This window comes from Anser brachyrhynchus (assembly GCF_964034855.1).
Source record: "Anser brachyrhynchus genome assembly, chromosome: 7".
In the NCBI taxonomy this organism is placed as follows: Eukaryota; Metazoa; Chordata; class Aves; order Anseriformes; family Anatidae; genus Anser; species Anser brachyrhynchus.
In genome coordinates, this window is record NC_137701.1 from 33535192 (window position 1) to 33554687 (window position 19496).

At 37.9% G+C, this 19496-nt stretch overlaps 1 protein-coding gene across 7 annotated transcripts in view; it reads right to left on the minus strand.

The window, feature by feature from the left end:
- The window catches only part of DPP10 (dipeptidyl peptidase like 10), a 494333-nt gene that overhangs the window by 213727 nt on the left and 261110 nt on the right, over positions 1-19496 (minus strand). The window contains exon 1 of one of the 7 annotated variants that reach the window (XM_080599341.1): positions 1081-3304. The exons of 5 other annotated variants lie outside the window; for them this stretch is intronic. In XM_080599341.1, the coding sequence (XP_080455467.1) occupies positions 1081-1239 (159 nt within the window). In that variant the 5' untranslated portion in view covers positions 1240-3304. Of the gene's footprint in view, positions 1-297; positions 1030-1080; positions 3305-19496 lie in introns of those variants that run through there. One more of the 7 variants, XM_080599347.1, reaches the window with a different exon arrangement.

Here is a 19496-nt window from a genome sequence, read left to right on the forward strand (position 1 = left end):
GAGGCTCCATCCAAAGCTGAACAGCCCTTCTACAGTAGCTCAACTGTAAACTGCTCTCTTATTACTCATAAAAAATCAGCAGTAGCTTGTAACTAATGTTAAATGAATGCTTCTGTAACTACTAGTATGCTTAAACCTATGTTCTCTGTAGTTCACGTTTAACTCCTACTAACTCCAGCCCAACACAATTTGTTAATAGTCACAGTGCACTGCCTGTATTCACAGTACAATTTTAGACCAAACAACAGGTTAGCATCCAACAACAGAATGACAAAAACAGTAAGACAATTGTCTCACACGATCCGAATTTGCTCCCACAGTAAACATTTTTTCTATCTATATCCACTCTCTCTGCCACATTTACCCATATATACCATTATCACCTGAAAATTAAATTGCTGTGGTAACACTCTCTGTGAAAAGAAACATCTCTGAAGATATTATTTCAGCCTATTTACAAAGCTGGGTTATATTACATGAATGCTGCACAACTTTTCACCAAGTTGCAGTGAATACCAGGTGGTGTAAAAAATGTGAAGTTTAGCCCCCGCACACAGTCTTGAAAGTAAGGCCACATACAATCTCTCCCCCTCCCCATGACCTGGACCTGCATCAGCAAAGCCCTGTGAGGCAGCCGCCACCAAATACATAGGGTGGGACTGTCAAGAAAGATGAGAGATTACTTGGAGTCTCTCCTATTTGATCTGAGATCCTGGGTTTGTTACTCTCACAAGTACACAACAAGATATCATTTTATCTTTCCCCTTTCTGTAAGCAAAATGGATAGGGTGGCTCTGCCACCTCTGCCATCTTCTGTAGGGAGGACTAACCTGAAGGAAGGTGTCTCCTGCTATGTTTCATAAGCTTTCAAAAAGATATTAACACTTTATCACACATGGATTATTTCATTTGTGTTTTCCAAATTATATATGAGTGAGAAATTGAGCTGTTTTAACAACAGAAAATGACATGTTCTTATACTTTTTTTGTTTAGAATACACCGCTTCAAAACCACATACCACCCAGTACAGCATCTTTAACAGCGTCTTGATTTTGAACCCCTCAACAGCTCATTTCTACCTGTGCAAGACAGTTTTTCTCCCTGGTCCTCTTTTCGAGGAACTTCAAGGGAAATTGCTCTTTGCAGTCTGCAAGCAATCCCACAGGGGAAGTCTTGCAGCAGCCCTCAACCCAGTGCAGCCTCCGGCAAGGAACTGCAAGGCGGAACCTGGGAGCCATGAGTCAGCAATGTGCCCTTGTGGCCAAGAAGGCCAATGGTATTCTGGGATGCATTCAGAAGTATTGCCAGCAGGTCAAGGGGGGCGATCCTCCCTCTCTACTCAGCCCTGGTGAGGCCAAACCTGGAGAACTGTGTTCTGTTCCAGGCTCCCCAGTACAAGAGGGACATGGAGCTACTGGAGCGAGTTCAAAGGAGGGCTACAAAGATGATTAGAGGACTGGAACACCTGTCATACGAGAACAGGCTGAGAGAACTGGGCCTGTTTAGCCTGGAATAGAGAATACTGAGGGGAGACATCAACAATGTATATAAATATCTGAGGGGAAGGTGCCAAGAGGATGGAGCTGGTCTCTTTTCAGTTGTGCCCAGCAACAGGACGAGAGGCAATGGGCACAAACTGAAGCAGAGGAAGTTCTGGCTAAATATGAGGGGGCACTTCTTTACTGCGAGGGTAACAGAGCACTGGCACAGGTTGCCCAGAGAGGTTGTGGAGTCTCCTTCTCTGGAGATATTCAAAACCCGCCTGGATGCCATCCTGCACAATGTGTTCTAGGTGACCCTGCTCGGCAGGGGGGTTGGACTAGATGACCTTCAGAGGTCCCTTCCAATCCCTCCCATTCTGTGATTCTGCCCCTGCCCTGAAATGGCTGCCAGGCTCCTTCCACCTGTCTGGCCTAGGCCTGGCTGAGCTTGCTCATTTTAGAGAATTTTCACCTCACCAGAGGAGAAAAGCAGTCACCCCGCCTACCCAATTTAAACTCTAGGCCACAGGTCTTCACAGGGTCAGCTTCTTCACCTGACTGACATTAACATCCCCACAGCTAAAGCCAACTCAGGCCTAGTGGAAAAATGCCCCCCAGCTCCTGTCAGGCCCTCCCTCCAGGTGGCTAAAATAGTACTTGTACTTAAAAAAAAAAAAATCATTACACAAATCTTCTCTTTGGTGTTGATATCAAGCAGGTAATAGATGAATAATGTTGAATTACAGCACACAGTAGGAAATTACCGAGGACAGTGCAGTACAGCGCTAGCAAGCAGCACCCTCAGACTGAAGGTCAGCATGCACAGCTTTCCTGGGGATCACCACAGAGCCATACAGAAGTTTGATAACTGTTGACCAACAACACATCCTTGAGATGATATTTTACTTACCGAATTCACAACTACCTATTTTTCACAGAAAGGGGAAAAAAATATATTAAAAAATGGTTCAAGCAGGAATCCATGGCATCCATCTCCTTTCTCTACATCCGTTGCCCGTTTCCAAACCCCTGACAGACCTGCCTGCTCGCCTCATTTTCTTCATCTTCTTCTGATTCATTTCCACCTTGTTAAACACTAATTATTGCTGCCTATTCCTGAATAGCCTTATAGGTGGTGGGTCTTCAAGGGTGTATATCAGCATCATACACATGCAGTTTTTCGATCCCTTGGCTATGAGGTTTGGATGGATCCCAAGACAGTCCCATTGCAAAACTTTTAAGGCCTAGACATAAATTGAGATCCAAGCTATTATTTTCACTCAAGTAAGAATTACTTTGATATTTATAGTACAGTCTAGAAAATTAGGACTTACCCTAAACAAAACAGTATAAGCCTTATTGTTACGACATTTAACAGAGTCCAATTGTAACAGAAAAACTAGTAGTTTGTATAAGCAAGCTATGGTGAAAATGAAGTAGTTATTCCCTGAGAATTGTGAGACACTACTGCAAAGTATTGAATTAAAATGACAGAAGCTGGACAAGTTGATGAATGCCCTCTGTACCGAAGCCTCTAAAAATTGTACCAAGTCTTTATTATTCAGAAGGTTCTTCTCTGAAGATGTGAATATCATTTGGTTTCTAAAAATAAATGTCTACTTTAAATACTTCTCCAGATTTTTGAAAGGAAAAGATCAAATGGCACACAAAGCTTACTCATACCCACGGTGAGAAAGAAGGCAGGTTTCCAGCTAGAAACTAGTTTTCTAGCTGAAAACGTTGGAGACTGGCATAAAGAGAAAGACTTATCTCTAAGAAGAGATAAGAGATAACTTGGTTTTAATAACTTGATAAAATTGATTAGTTCCAATTTATTAAAAGTTATTAATGAGGATGACATTATGGTAAGACCTTTGCGAAGATAACGCACGCTAAAAAAAATTGATAAAACATCAGAAAATTACAATAGTAATGGAAACTCATAATATAATCAATATCAAGGACATCTTTGATCAACTTTCTTGATGTTAAGCAATGCAACTCTTTGAGAACAACCTACAAAGTTTAAAAATACAGTAAGTTGTTAAATAAATAAGATATATTTAGCCTTGCACTACTTTTTGAAAGTTATAAACAAAAGGGACTTAAACAGCTTTTTAGACCATATATCATTGCCAAGACAGAAGCTCTGATTTTTTCTAAGATAGAGGCATTCAAGAGGAAATATCTAAGAAGCTGTACGATGAGAAGCTTCTGACGTTGTAAAGTTTTCCCATAACTAACTGCTAACTGGCAGATGGAGAACGTGCAGATGGAGATTTAAGGATCTAATCTTGTAAAAAGGCCCTTATATTAAAGTGGTTTGAAAAAATATCAACTTCTGAAGATGGTGTTTTATATATAATGCTATCTATAATGTTGTTATAGATTTTACAATCTAACTCTAATGAATCAGAAAATGGCTGCCTAAAGTGTAATACAATTGCAAGCATTCTCATTATTTAAAGTACCTTTTTCATGAACCATTTAATTGCATTGTTGCCAAAAACGATCCTTAAGTAATATATATTTCTGAATGTAATTTGTGATTGAGTAATACCTTACTAAAACACATCTGCAAAACAAAATATCTATTCTAGTGCATGCACAGGAAAAGTACACCGATGTTGTAGGTCAAAATGCTTTTGGCCTATTCCTGCCGAATGCTAAATGCTGGAAAATTTCGTCCAGAAAACGAAAAAGGCAAATAAAAATCAAATATGCGGAAGCATTTTTCTTTCACCTCTACTAGGTTGCTTTCTAAATATAACACAATTTACTGACTGATGATGAACTGATTCACTGCAAGCATGAAAATCTTTTAAGTCTTATAAGGATGTGGCTTTGAATTTCAAACTATTTTATAGAACCATTAAGGTTGGAAAAGACCTTAAAGATCATCTGGTCCAACCATCACCCTACCACCAATGTCACCCATTAAACCATGTCCCTAAGCACAATGTCCAACCTTTCCCTGAACCTGAAGTGGTGACGCCGCCACTTCCCTGGGCAACCTGTTCCAATCCCTGACTAATCTTTCTGAGTAACCTCATCCAACAACACTGAGGAGAGTCTCTATTTTTTTGACAAAATATGGAGTCTGACATGGATGTTTTGTCTTTAAAATAAAAATAAAAAAAAAATACCTTCATAATGGATGTTAAACCTGAGTCTAACAAGATATAACCCAATGTCCTATTACAATAGAAATAAGATGATATTAATTTCCATTAAATTCATTTCATATAGAGGTATCTTTCATCATTTGACACAGAAATGAAAGTGCTTATAATTTAAGTGTGCTGTTTCCTTTGAAGTAGTATTGGGGATATTGATTTGGGAAAAAAAGAATCAGTTAAAATTAATAGATATGTTTAAAAAAGAAACAGCCTCTAATATTTTCATATTTGCACCTGAATAAACTTAGCCTTTTTGTAAGCAGCAAAACCAGAAGAAAATCACAGCTTCCTTGTTAAAGCTTAACAAGCTGAACAGTTTTATTCTTAATCAATGACGATAAAAAGCCTTTAAGACATTTTTTTTTCAGCAAGCATGCATACAACTAAGGCAAAAACAAAATGTCAGAAAGTATTACCTTAACATGATGCATTAATGTATCTGGTTTTTGAATTATCTTAATAGCATTTTCCCAACTTCTTGGAAAACTTTTTATGTAAACCATAATACAATATATCTTCTACCATAGTATTAATGACAGAAGCAGGAGGACACTGCCTGGTGGGAGCAGTCACACTGAAGGGCACTATCTAAAGCCTGGGGACTGAAGAGTGCCTCTGCCAGGCTTTTGCCAGAGAGGCAGGTTAGTTAAAATGCAGCATCCCTGTTGGGACAATAAATTAAAAAAAAATAAATTTTAGAGACACTAAACCTTCTGAGAGCTGGAGCTTTGCTAAACAGCTTTTTCTCATAGTACTACCTCCCCATGCTGTGACTGACCTAGCTGATAAACAGTGAGATGACCCAAACACAGAAATATGCCTCCATCAATAAAAATCACAAACAAGAATTCCAGCAGTTTTAATTATTTCTGCTATGTTTATGGGTACAGCTCAAAGCTAAAGCTGAGACTCTGACATTTGTGCAGCCTTGGGTGAACGTTGCCAGGTTCACCACGCTCAGTGATACAAGCGCGCAGGTGCACACATTGGTGTTTGCCCCTGTTTTTTGGAGCAGAAAACCCAGCAGCAGTGAGCTGCAGCAGTGCCTGGTGGTTACCTGGTTTCATGCTGGGGTACTACGGGCAGACAAAGGATCTCAGTCAGAGGACCAGAGTTAGTTTGTGCTAACACAGCATCTTCTGAAGCCTTGAATGACTTGTCTTTCGTCTTCTTCCTTTTTTTCTTTTTTTTTTTTTTTTTCCTAAACTGTTCCTGTACTGCCGCCAGGACAAAGCCTGCAGAGGAAAGCTCTAAATCACAGCTTTCCTTTATTTTGGCAGGAATTTCAGGGGCAAAGTGCATTAGGCTATGAAAAGCAAATGTAATTTGCTTTGCAGTAGGAATGTGAATGAGGCTCATTCTGTAGCTTAGATGTAATCACGACAATATCACTTAATGACTCCTCCAGCATCTACTTCATTAAACATTATCATTTACATTCCCCAAACATGAAGAAAAGGTGATAAACCTAAATAGACAAACAGTTTCATGTTGCATCTCAGGTGTTTTAAAAGATAGACCCAGGATACTTACAATAAAAAGCATGCAGACTTTCTGGAGTTCTGGTCTTGCAACTGGTATTAAATACTACACAACTTGATTTTGTAGTGTTAGTATTTGCAAGAAAATTACCACAAAAAGCATTTAGAATTTGTGATTAAATGATTGCATCCATTCCTTCCCAGCTGTTTTTGAGTAATCCCATGGCCTAGATAGCAAGAGAGACTAAAAGAGAGATCCACAAAGTGGCACAGGATAGTTACAATCCATTTGCATAAGTACCTATCATTTTCATCCCTCATGCTCCCTTTACAATTTGCCGTGTTATAAGATCCTATTGCTGCAGTTCTTGTCTGAATGATTATGGTCATACAATTACTTTCTCCGGTCAATATCTTCATTCATCAAAATGTTTCAGCTTCCTTTCAGAGGTGCTGTAAAATGCCACTTTCACCGGAATGCATGATTTGCTGTCAGCCCTGTGGATAATGGGCATTTTAAAAAGAGAGCAGCTTGTTAGCAATTATACTGCTTAGCATAGGTATGGGATTTGGTTGTGGGAACAATCTGACTTCATGTTCTTATTTCTCTGGGATGTGCTGGTAAGAGAAACCCCTCTACTTGCAGAATCAAATGGGGGGGGGGGGGGGGGGGGTTTGGAATAATCCTAATCCAAACCAAAGAAAACAAAGACAAAAATCCACCTCTGTCTCTGAAAAAAAATAAACTAAAAGAATAAATGTTCACTTATAAGTCATTCGAGAAGTGATAATCAATCACCCACACTGGTTATGTATTTTCTTAACTCTGCAAAACATCTTATGCTTTTTTCAACCTTGATCATTTTTGTTCTAAGCACAGAGGTTTTTCTCCTGGCACTGCGAGTGCCCGTTCATGAGCTGCATGATATTTTAGAAGAGCTACGTCAACACCCTTACTTCCAGCCACTCACGGAAATGGTCAGAAACATTTATGGAAACTATTCAATGTATTATGGTTAGTATTAAGGAGGAATTTCATATCTTCCAACTGATTTTGCAGTGTACCTTGTAACATTTACTAAAACATAATGAGTTAGCTATTACACTAGAAAAACAAGTAAAAGCACAACTTCTAAAGCATTCTACCAAAAATCACTGTTCATGGTCTAATCACAGTAGATGCATTTTAAATAGATGAAAATGGGACAGCACAGCTGATCAAAACAGCATGGCATGTGCACAAATCAAATTTTGTGACCATCTACTTTTTTACGGATATGACTATTCTCACTCACAACGCAGAAAAGCAAGAGGAAGAAGAGAGAATTCTCAAGCTTCAAGGTGCACAATATTAGAAGATATGTAAAAGTCAGGTAGTGGAATATCAGTCCATATAGCAGTCCATAAGGACAGCTGAGTAGCTGGGGCAGAGGGAGACTTGGATAAAATAATAATGGATGGCAAGACTAGTTTGTATTTGAAATAAAAACCAGTCATGATGGAGAGACAAGCTACAGCAGCCAAGGGAATTGCTTCGACTTTTGGGAGCTGAGTTGAATGTAACACATTTCTGTAAAGAGGTACAATGCCACACAGAGTTATTGCAGCTTCAGAGGCAACTTCATTGTGACTCAGTATTTCAAAGTTTTTCTCCCTTTTCATCTTGCGTTCACGGTCTTTTGCAGTTTGCTTCCAAGTTTCACAAGTAAAAATACTGCACTCTATCCAGTTCAGCAGAAATATTTGGATTATTAAGGAGAATCACAAAGTTCTGGTAGGATGTGTGTAAGTATGTTGAGGCTTAAAAGTACCTATGTACATTAAAGTTACATTTAGCCACCTGTGAGGATTTTTTGTAAGTTCCTGAGTAGGATAACTGAACACCTGCTTGGCTAATTAAATCTATTTGCAACACTCAACCAATCTTCCCTGAGAATCTCACCTCCATACAGCTAATTGTCAAGAGGAGTCACACCTTCTTTGGGGGTTTGAGGATCACTGCTAACCCTGGTGTGACTGCAGGTTATCTTCCCAATATCCTCATCAGACCAAAGCTCCAATATTTACACTGTGTTACATCTTCTCTTCCTCACACAAATCTGATCTTGAAGCTAATGAGATTTTTGTCTGAATATATATATATATATATACACACTAAAAAATAAAATAAAATCTGTATCTTGAAGATTGCCTGTAAGATTCCATGGAAATAAAACAAACGGTTCATTTCCAGTAAGCCCATGCATCATTGTTATCTACAGGAAAGTATCAATTCATTCGTCATAATTAAACAAAATTCTTAATGTATTTTACCAAAGTAAGTAATGCCAATGACAGAAAAAGATGGCAAAGCAGCAGACACAAACATGATTTTATTGCAGATGTCTGTGATGTAGAGGAAGAAGTCTATATAAATACTGGCACAGTCATTTATGGCCAAAAAGGTATTTTCACAAATTCCTATTGATCCAAACTTTAATGAAATGTCACAAGATGGTAATATATTTCTTCCATTCTTATGCTGAAGAAAAATCAAGTAAAAAGTCAAGTAAAATTATATACCTTTAAAAAAGACAAAAAATGGATGAACACAGGCTATACAAGTTGCATACCTACAGATCTTTCAATAGATATAACAGTCATTTGCTGGAATTTGTCATTTTCATTACCCAGAAACTAAACAGTAATTTGCCTGATTTGCAATTAAAAATAAAAAAGGCATTTAAATGTATTTTTAATTCTCAATTATATTTCCAAGTTCCCATAACAGAGGACTTTTAAAACTGACTTAGTCAATTTTGGCATTAATAAAAACATAATATCACTGTTCATTGAGGGTTAGAAACAAGGAAAGGTTACTATACTGCAGCAATGTAAGTTAAATTCAGGCTTATGCCACATCATTTTATAATTTAAATTGAATCCAGTGCCCCTATATGTAGTGTTATAACACTAAGCTATGCAGAGGAGTCTAGCTCTAAACTAAGACTATTGTTAGACCAGAAGAACCAAAATCGCCTTCTGGAGTTTCTCATTGATCAGGTGTTTATACACACACTTGATTTTATACCATTTAAGAGTCCCCAAAGAATGGATACAAGAAAGAAAAAAAAAAAAAAAAAGCTCAATAATATTAATTTAGGAGTTATCAAAATACCGAATAAATTTTTAAGGAACGTTTCGCAAATTTCCATTTTTCCACTTGTGTTCAGATTATACAAAAGTTGCTTGCAAATAAAACAGGTAATCAGGTAATTACAATCCAAGCATGTCTTAATCTTTTGTGGGCATATATACATATATATATACACATACACATATAAATGTCTCATTGTATGTGTGTATATATACATATATATATATATATACACACAGATATAGATTCTTAAAGGCAACATTACAATAAAGAAATCAAAATGTAAATAAACCAAAGGGTATCAGTGGCAGGAAAGGGAACACCGTAACCTCTGCTTTTAGGGGGATCCAGGGTAGTAGAAAGTTGGATGAGTTTCCCAAGGTAATGGCAGAATGGCAAAACACATATCTTTAGATGAATACATGTGAACAAAGCTGTAACAAACAAAATTATTTGGCCAGTATCACTGGGCTCTGATTAGGAATTTATCTCCATGATTAAGTTACCTGGTTTACAGAAAAATTAAAGAACTTTATGTAACGCAGAGAATTATGATTCATCAGAAATAAAGATAAGTTTTTTCCTGCATACAGTTAGAGGGTGAAGACCTCAGAAGGAGATTCATAGATGGGATACTATATACTATATTACATAGAGATAATATATGTATAATCACCTAATGAAACCAAGACCACAGTTCACTTAAAAGCAATGCAAGTCCTTACAGCACTAATGACATTACATTTTTCATATGCACACACACACACACAGAGCTTATAAAAAGGTATTTATTGAAAGACTGTGGGTAACCAACTTATCTCCTTATATATACTCAATTAACAAGCAAATGTAGCACTAGGAGAAAAAAATATATATTGGGAATTTCTTGGCTATTTTACAGGATTCATTGATTTCAACGGTATACTTCAAGATAATTTAAAAATCCAGCATTCTTTCTGCCTACAAACTCAACTTAATGGCCAACACTACCAACATAAAACACTTTAAAGGCCACTTTTATGTTTCATGGGAAATGTAAGTGTGGATTTCTTCACATGTAAGTGCCAATGATTAACAAGTGTCGTTTCAAATTTGTGGAAGCCTGCCATGAATTATTTTTTGGCTAATTCACAGTTTATCAAAAGTGCTAGCAATATCTTGTGCAGGAAACTACTCTACAGATTTGCTGTTGAGTCTGTGAGGTCTCAGAAACCTGTGAGGTTTCTTCCTGTTCTCTACAGCTCATAATATTATAAGCTCCTTTTTCCCTGTAGAATAACTGAATAATCCTTTACATCCTTCTTTCATTCGTGTAAACAATTTATTAAGTTTTATGGGAGCAGCTATATTACAATTGAAGTTACACCTTTAGGCAGCTCTAGATGTTTCCACGGAATTAGTTTTGAATAACTAGCCCAAAGAATTAGATCCTTGAAGCTGGCCTGACACACACCAAGTGATAAAGCAAGCGGCAGGCCACGCACTGCACCTGTGATTTCTGGCTACAGTGGCCCTCCAAAGAAGCAAATCCACACGTGGAGGATGATGGAGGCATGCAGCCACATCCCCAAGTACATGACACAACACATCTTCTGAAGTAGCTGTTGTACAGCACATGGAGTGGGCAAATACAGCTAGAAACTGAACTCCATCCTTTCAAAGTTCACCACCGCCAGAGTTAGAAGACACATAAAAAAAAAAATAGGGAGTTTTAGTTCTAATAAAGTGGTTGTTTTGGAGTTTGGGTTCTGGAAGTGGTTCTAATAGAACTGGCTCTGATGTGAGTTGGTCTGATGGGCCAACTAGTTCAAAACTTGGAATTTCTACCCCAAATCCACATGCTACAGTGATCACAAGTCTTGCAAATAACCCCACTGGGCAACAGTCCAAGATACTCTTTTTTGTGTATAGTCTTTTAGTCCTGACTTTTCTTGGGATGAATGGGGACAATACACAGTGATTTTTTTTCCTGAAAACTAGAATCAATTGTAAAGCTCAGCTTTGAAAATCAAAACAGTCAGTAGCCTAGAGTCCTACGTCCTTTAATGCTTACTGCAGAAAGTTTTCAAGGGCAAAAAGGATGGCTTATCACACATTGGAACTGAAATAAGTGTATTAGTCTCATCAGTTCAAAAAGACTACCTGTCTACAGCAGAATCATTTGCAAAACAATATGATATTTTAATCACATGATGTTCCAACCTGATGCAGTGAAAGAAACTGAGGTGATAAATCTCATAGGAAAAGTATCTAAAGTTTCTAGTCCAGTATAACTATAACTAAATATCCATATTGCAGATGTTATTCTTAATTAAAATATATCAAAACAGCTGCATGCAACATTATTGAAAGGTAGTAAGTGGGGCATTTTATAACAGTCATTTTTCTGACTTAGCAAATTACCAGTTGTTGTTATTATTCCATTTATATACTAGAATATAAATATTATTAATAATATTATATATTTAATAATATCCCATTATAAATTATGGAATAATTCCATTATTTTCATTAGGAGAGGAGCATATATACTTAGTATTATAATCATGTTAGATAAAATAGCCTTTAAGCATAATGAAAACAGGATTTTGCAACTAAATTAAAGTAGGACAACATTGTGACTTGGTATCTTTATTGCATGAGTGTTTTTATTGTGTACAGTTATAAAGAGAATTTACATCTTACTCCAAGCAAAAATATAGATTGTTCTTTAAGAAAGACTGGGAAAAAAAAAAAAAGAATTAAAAAACTATACATACGAAAATATTCAAGAGAATAATGAAAAGTTTTGCAAAATACAGCTACACCACCAGTAATTGCATATGTCAGCTTCTGAAACAAGAAGCTACTAAAAATATATACATTAATTCTTCTGTGTGCCTTTGTCAAAGAGACAATCAAAAATTGCTGTTTACCCAAAAGCTGCCTATATACCACTCAGCGTCTACCAACAAATACAGCAGCCCTCCCCTTAACCTCCTCCCTCTGTGTATATCCATGTCAGTAGTCAACGCGCTGCAAGACACCGCAATAAGAATGGTTTATTTTCTGTTTTCTATGCATTCCCTGAGGTTATTAGTTGCATACTTAGGTAAATCTGCAAGTGAAAAATGAAAGAAACCCATGGTACTATTGTCAAGCAATTTATTTTAAGACTGCAACTTCAAATATTTAAGCATAGCAAGCAAGAAAAAGCCATAAAATCTTGAAAGAATGAGACCGCTCTTGTTCTGTAATATGCCAGGCACACAATAATTACTGCATTAATGTGAAAGTTGCAAAGAAAAGACGAACGTATTATTCAGATTACAAGTCAAGCTATTGTGATAGGACAAATGAGAAGAATCAAATCAATGCCTTGACTACAGCTGCTTTATCATGAAGTGCCCACAAACAATACTCAATGCTTTCCTTCATGGCCATGCATTAAGGCTGCAAATCTTCACTAGTGCTCCACTTGGGCTCTAAATTGAAGGTGCAATTACTTGTGCTCTGACTGCAGCCAAGCTGATTTGCAGGCTCCATCGTGTAATTAGGCACATGAATGGAAGAAATCATTGGTAAAACTAATTGCAACTCAAAAGACTGCATCTGAAAATCCATGCCAGAATGGACCTGATAGCCAGAAGGAAAAACAAGTGGAAATTCACTCGTCTTACGCAGCACAAGCAGCCATGTGCGGCTCGACCTCCCCAGCAACACCCTCTTCTGTGAAAGTGTTTCCAAAGACTCCTTACTAGAAATATAAAAAATTACGAGGCCACTCTCATCTCAGAGGAGAGTATCTTCATGACCCACATCTATCCTGACAGCTGTATCTGAGCAGCCAGCTAATGACGGGTAAATTAAGGGCAGATATACATATTACCAGATAGATCTAACACTTAAATGTGTATTTAAAGAAACAGTGATCATATTTTCAAGTATATAACTGATTTCCAATTCTACATCTTCTGTGCATCACTGTCTTCTGCAATTACAACAGTTATTTTTATACCTGTTTTTGAACAATAATCACAGGATGAGTAAAACTTCATTAAGCTCCATAAATTGTGGCACATACTACAAGGCACTACAAGGCACTACAAGGCATACTACAAGGACAAAATTGATTGCCATTACACTAACTTAGACAGAAACATGGGTACTAGCAGTAGCCCAAACATCAGCTATATTATTTTTCCCTCAGTTTGTTTTGCATTCTACCTAAATCACCCCATAAACATTGCCAAAATTGAAGTGTTTTACCCATTTCAGTGGGTTCTGAGTCTGACTGCAAGTAACCAGGGAACACAGATGACACAAGGTCATATAAAAATAAACTATTACTCAGAATGAGTAGGAAAAAATTCCTTTAGAGAAACATAATAATTTATACCTGAAGAGCTGCCTAAAATGTGACTGTGTAGTGCTTATCCACTTTTTTTCCCTTATTTCCAGGTCTTCTGTCTCAATTGTCAGCTTTCTATCTAAGCCTATATTCAAACTGGTGTCATGAATTTGTTATCATAAAAGAGTGGAAAATCCTGTGGGGAAAAACAAATCTCAGACAACAAAACAGGTAGCTCAGAAATTCAAAATATAGTACCCAACTTCAGTCTTCATGTATGTCTACTCAAGCCTTTTGAATTTAGCCTACTTTTTGAAGACATCTCTTCAAATAGATAAAATCTTCATTATTGACATTGAACTGAATAGGAAAATTATTTTTCTTATTCTGTTTTGTATAACAGCAAGTTCAAGTAGAGATCGTTGCTGTAACTATTGTTTGCAATGTGATTCTCCTTCCCATGTAGGTCACTACACTTTCTTACCTACTCTTGTTTTTGTTGCCCCTAACACTGAGAAATGGGAGTTTGAATTATGTTCACTTCTTCAGAAGCTCCAGTCTCTCTCATCTTTACCTTTCTACAGAACACGCTTTTTACATACAGCATGGAACTCTATCCTTTCCCTTCCACAACTCTCATTTTCTCTATATTGACTGTTTTACTGTCTAGAAGTATAAGTAGTCCTGTTACCTACAGTGACTATTAAGAGCAAGAAAGGTAAATCAGATCACTCCGTTTTATCAAAAGTTCACGGTGATAATAACAACTTCTAACATTTTGAATGAGTATAAGTACTTAGGGCTTTATTTGAAAAGATCAATGTAGGTAAAATTTAAGTAAAAATATTTATGAGCAATATTGTGGTATGAAGCAAGTTCATTGCCAATAAACTGCATTTTAATTAAAAAAAATAAAGTAATATCTTGTCATATTTAGACATATTTTTAATGATCTTCCAAGCCTATGAAGCTGGTAAGATTGTTTCAACTGTTACAAGAAGACTGATGTACCGCTCCTGTTCTTGCAAACACTTCAGCACATTTGAGAGACCCCACAATCAGCTCACTGTGATGTGTCCACAAGGCTCGTTGGGTGTCAGAATCTGTGAGTTCATCACAGAAGTGCACGCATAACCTTCAGTAGCTCTGTATTTCTACCATGATTTGAGCATACGATGCAAAGACAGTATGCAACATCTCCAAACGCTTGGTAATCTGAAGGGCTTACTGCTGCAATATGTATTAGCTCACATCATAAAGGATTTGTCAAAAATAAGTAGCACTGCCAATCAAAGAAAGTCAATGCAATTTTTTTGCTGTTTTAGAACATAATCTTTTCTGTCAATTCTTTCTTTTGAATATTGTATTTTTGAATGAAGGTAGGACGTTATGTGAGTTTGCAGTACCTACAACGAAACGCTACATTATACTGTAAATTTGCGCATACACAATGAACATCTGAGTAACTAACATACAGCATAACAAACCTCGAAGGCCAATGAGACTATGACATCTTCCCATAGCAACAAGCAGAACTTCAGAATGTTAGAAATTAAGATGAAAAGCAAAAAAATAAAAATTTAAATAACTGATAGTCAATCAACCTTGACCAGATGCCACAGGGACAAATCAAAGGCATGACTGAAACGATGTGAATTTTGAGTTCGTTTTTTATCGCCATGTATCAGGTTTGGGCATGGACTCCACTCTAAACCACAAATAAAGTCTAAGATTTTATAAACTGATTTTGAATTTTATTCTTGAGAGGTGCATGGAAGGAAAAATTATATTATCATGCCAGACTGAGTTTGAGGAGAGTGTTAAAAAATATGCTTTTGTCTAAAAGATGATTAAAAATTTGGCGTTTAACAATTCAAAACTGCTCCCTAAAAAAAAAAAAAAGAGAGAGAGAGAGAGAGAGGGAGAGGGAAAGGGAAAAGAAATGGAGAAATGGAAAGGGAATGCAAAAAGGAAAGGGAAAGAAAACAAGGAAAATAAGAAAAAAAAAAGGAAAAGGAAAAGAGCTACCACAGAAATGTCAGCACTGCTTCAATTTATAACCATCAGACAAGAGGTAAAACAATTCATGTTTATAGGCAATCACTGTTTACTCTGTAATTGTATTGGTATTGAACGTACTTTGTAAGGGCTCAGTTGTTATGAAACGATCATGCAAAAGCATGGACCTGATCTGGAGTCCTCAGCAGCCTCTCAGGGTCAGGCTTTTAATAGCACCTGATTTAAGCCTCTTGATTTCAATGGAGATGATTTTACCCCAGTACAAACAGTTCCAATTAAGTCCTGACCAAGGGAAAATACAATGAAAAGCACTGCATTTTAATTTTCCTGTACTTTACAGTTTACACATAGCAGCATGCAAACCTGTATCATATGGACATCCTCCCTTTAAATAAATAAATAAATGAAAGCATAAGTATTGGCTAAAAATAGTTTTTGGGCTAAAATACTAATTTCTGTTTTTATGATTCCAGTGAGGAAATCCTTCTACTTGGCTACAGCCATCCTTTATTTACAAAGCCGAGCTGAGGAGTTAAAGATGGTCGGCTGCTCTGCATATCTGGGCATCAGTAATTAAATCACAGTGCAGAAAACTTAAGTGATGCAGTGATGGACACAGCAGTGGAAGACAACTTCTTTAGGGGAAGCCCCCAGTGCCCTAAAAAGGATGATAAGATGCTTATCCATTCTGAAGGTGGGCTCAGATGAAGAACACCAACCTACTCAAGGATGAAAAGTGCCTTCCCACTGTGGAAAGTTATCCAGATGCTGTATTTCTTCCACTGGAGGAAGTGTATTTTTTTATTTAGTGAATCTGATTTAATGGACATATAAATACTTTTTATATTTCAAAGATAAACATATATCATAAGCTCTTTAAAAAAAAATATTAAAATGGGGTGTAAAAGTATTTAAACAAAAGAACTTAGCAAGGATGCTATTTTGCCAAAATGCTCAAGTCCAGAGTTTTAACATATATAGCCATTTTTCTTAGTAAAAATCTTTCCAAGGCAAAATCAACTCTGCAGAATCTGTGTCAGAATGATGCTTCCACTTCTCATCTACGCATTTCCAGTGTACAGGCATCCTGCTTTTAGGTGTGATAATTTAGTTGTGATAATTTAGTTGTAGCGGAGTGGCACTCTGCTCAGTAACCTGCTCAGTAACTCCTGAAAGGAAGAAGTACCAGAGCTGCCTACATCAATGCACTTACTCTAGCAAGGCCATTTCGAGGACAAAATCCAATTATAACTTTGACATAGTTTTACCTTCAAAACCAAACATGAAAGTAATAGTATAATATGCCTTACTTCCCTTGTCTATTTTTTCTATTTTAATTTTCAAATTTTAATGAACAAAGGCACTCCAGAAGCAGATCCATTATACAAAAAAATAGACTCCCATCTTCAAATATGACCTTTTAATTAAATATATAACAGATCATTAAAAAAAATATTTCAGCAGTCGAGAACTCTGAAAATACAATTCTCTTAAAACTTTATAAAGAGAGAAGTGATGGCTGAAGTTACAGGCAATTTTATCCTCAAGGGAAAAGTAATACTTGCAATGGGAGTGAGCTATAAACTGATTCATTTGGGGCTGAACTTGGGCACAGAGGTACGAGCTAAAGTCATAGACAACCAAGGGGAGTCATAGACAACCGCTCAGGGGAGGGGTCCAAAACACTTCTCTGAGAATATCTTAAGCACAAAGCAGCCCAATTTTGTGAGGCAGGGAGCAGACAGGCCCAGCAGGTGAGCACCGCTGTGCCCCAAAGTGCTGCCACTGATAGCCAAGGCTGTGCAGTGCCCCAGCCGCCGAGGAGATCCATGCTTGTCTCAAGGGACAGAAGGCCCCTCGCTGTCAGATTCACAATCTGCCTCTACTCACAGAAATGCTACGTACTTGATTAAACAACCACAATTCCCATGTGTCAATCAACAGGACCCCAAATAAAACTAAAATAAATTTTTAAGCATGGTCAATGGCAGGAGCTGCACTCTATTCAGTGGAAATAGAATACAGGTGTGTCGGTAGCAAAGCATCAGTTGATTTCTATTATATCATTAAGCCATGCCATTACTGCTCCTTAAGTGGTAAAGAAAGCACAAGCAGGCTGACAGTGCAGCTGCCTTGGAGCTAGGAGGGAAAGATAACCCTTCAGCATAGCCTACAGCACAGCCTACAGGAGGTGCGCTCCTCAAAAAGGCAAGAAAGTGAAAATAGTAAATAAATCTCACAGAAAGAGCAGTGTGGCAATGTATGACAGACAAAGCAAAAGAAAAGAATATGTAACAGGTCAGAGTCTGGCTTGAGAGAAGACCTGAGCACGTTACCGTCCACGTTTGTTCCTGGGGAAAAGCTCTGCAGAGAGGCTGCAGGTGGAGGGAGGAGAGGCTTGGAGGCTCCTGCCTCGCCACAAGAGGAACAGAGGACAGGCAGCCTTGGAGGAAACAACAGCACATGCCTCTTCACCAGTGCTGCATGCTTTTCAAGTAAGTGTCCTGGAGATTTCACCACGTCCGCACCCCGCCTCTCCAAACGTCGTGTTTAGCAAGGGCAAAGCAGCGCGGTGGCTGCAGCAATGTGAGATGAGCAGCGCTCCCTTTCAGTCACTGAGCTCCTTCCCCGTGGAGCCAGGCAATGGGATGAGAAAGGGGAAAAGTGTGCTTTTTTAGCAGAGAGTGAGGAGTACACACGCTGAATCTGCTCAGTAGTCTTGCAAAAAACCTGCACGCCAGCAGCTCACTTTTGATGTTCTCCGAGAAAGAGGGCAATTTCCACCATCACCACACAGACTGTTAGGCCACCTCAGATCTTAAACCCACATATGCACAAGCAATCTACCGGGACGAATGATCGTTCGTCTTCCCCAGAAGTTTCTGCTGGAGGAAGGTCTCATTTCCTCTGCTCTTGATGTCAGCAGCAGGAGAGACAATTCCTAACTGCAAGTTACCTACCTCACATCACACCCGTGTGTGCAGCGCTGGAGACAGCATAACGAACTCAGCCCTCTCAAATCTTTCTCCCAGTAAGAAAATAATTTCTTTAACCTCAGTACAGCAAGAGATACCATTCATCCACAAGTACCCATCGTGACATATCTTCCCCGAACAGATTATTTTTATTAATGTTTTTTCTCCATTAGTTCTTATCTAAAAGATACGTCTTTCTTGGACAGCGCTGACGACAGAAATAAGATAATAGTGGGAGAATGGTCATGTATTACTTTCTGAACACACTGAACTGATGAGTTTCAAGAAAATTTTCTGGGAACTTCCCCTGAGTCCAGTTCCCTGTGCAAAAAAGAGCCTGAGAGCACTGCCTGTGCTGCAGTACATGGCACATTTTAAAGTGAAATATGTTCCACTAGCTGCCCACCCTCTCTTCACCCTGCCAAGTCTACGAGTTTTATTATTAGGCAGAAGTTAACAATTCACGCAGCATTTCAAGTTTCAATATTTCTGTTTGGTGCCTCACTGTGTTGCTCAGAAGAGCTCTGCTGTCTGGGCTTCAGATGCCAATGTGGATCAGAGCCAGCCTTAAAAGTATGTAAATTTGCACTGCCAGAGAAGTAATGATTAATTAAAGGCACAGGAATTGGATTCAAAAAAATGTTCGAGGTAACATTAATTTTAAAACCGTCTCAATTAGTATTCCATACAAATGCCTAAGATTGCATATATTGCCAAACATTATGAAGAAGCAGACTTCTGAGAAAGATTATGAACAGCAGAAGTTTTCACAATGGTCTTTTTCATCTTCTGTTCTGACTGGGGAGGGAGAGAGTGAGAGTGAGAGAGAGAGAGTGAGATGCAAGGCTTCTTCTTTTTCCTTTTGTTTTTTTTTTTCAGGTTACTATAAATCAG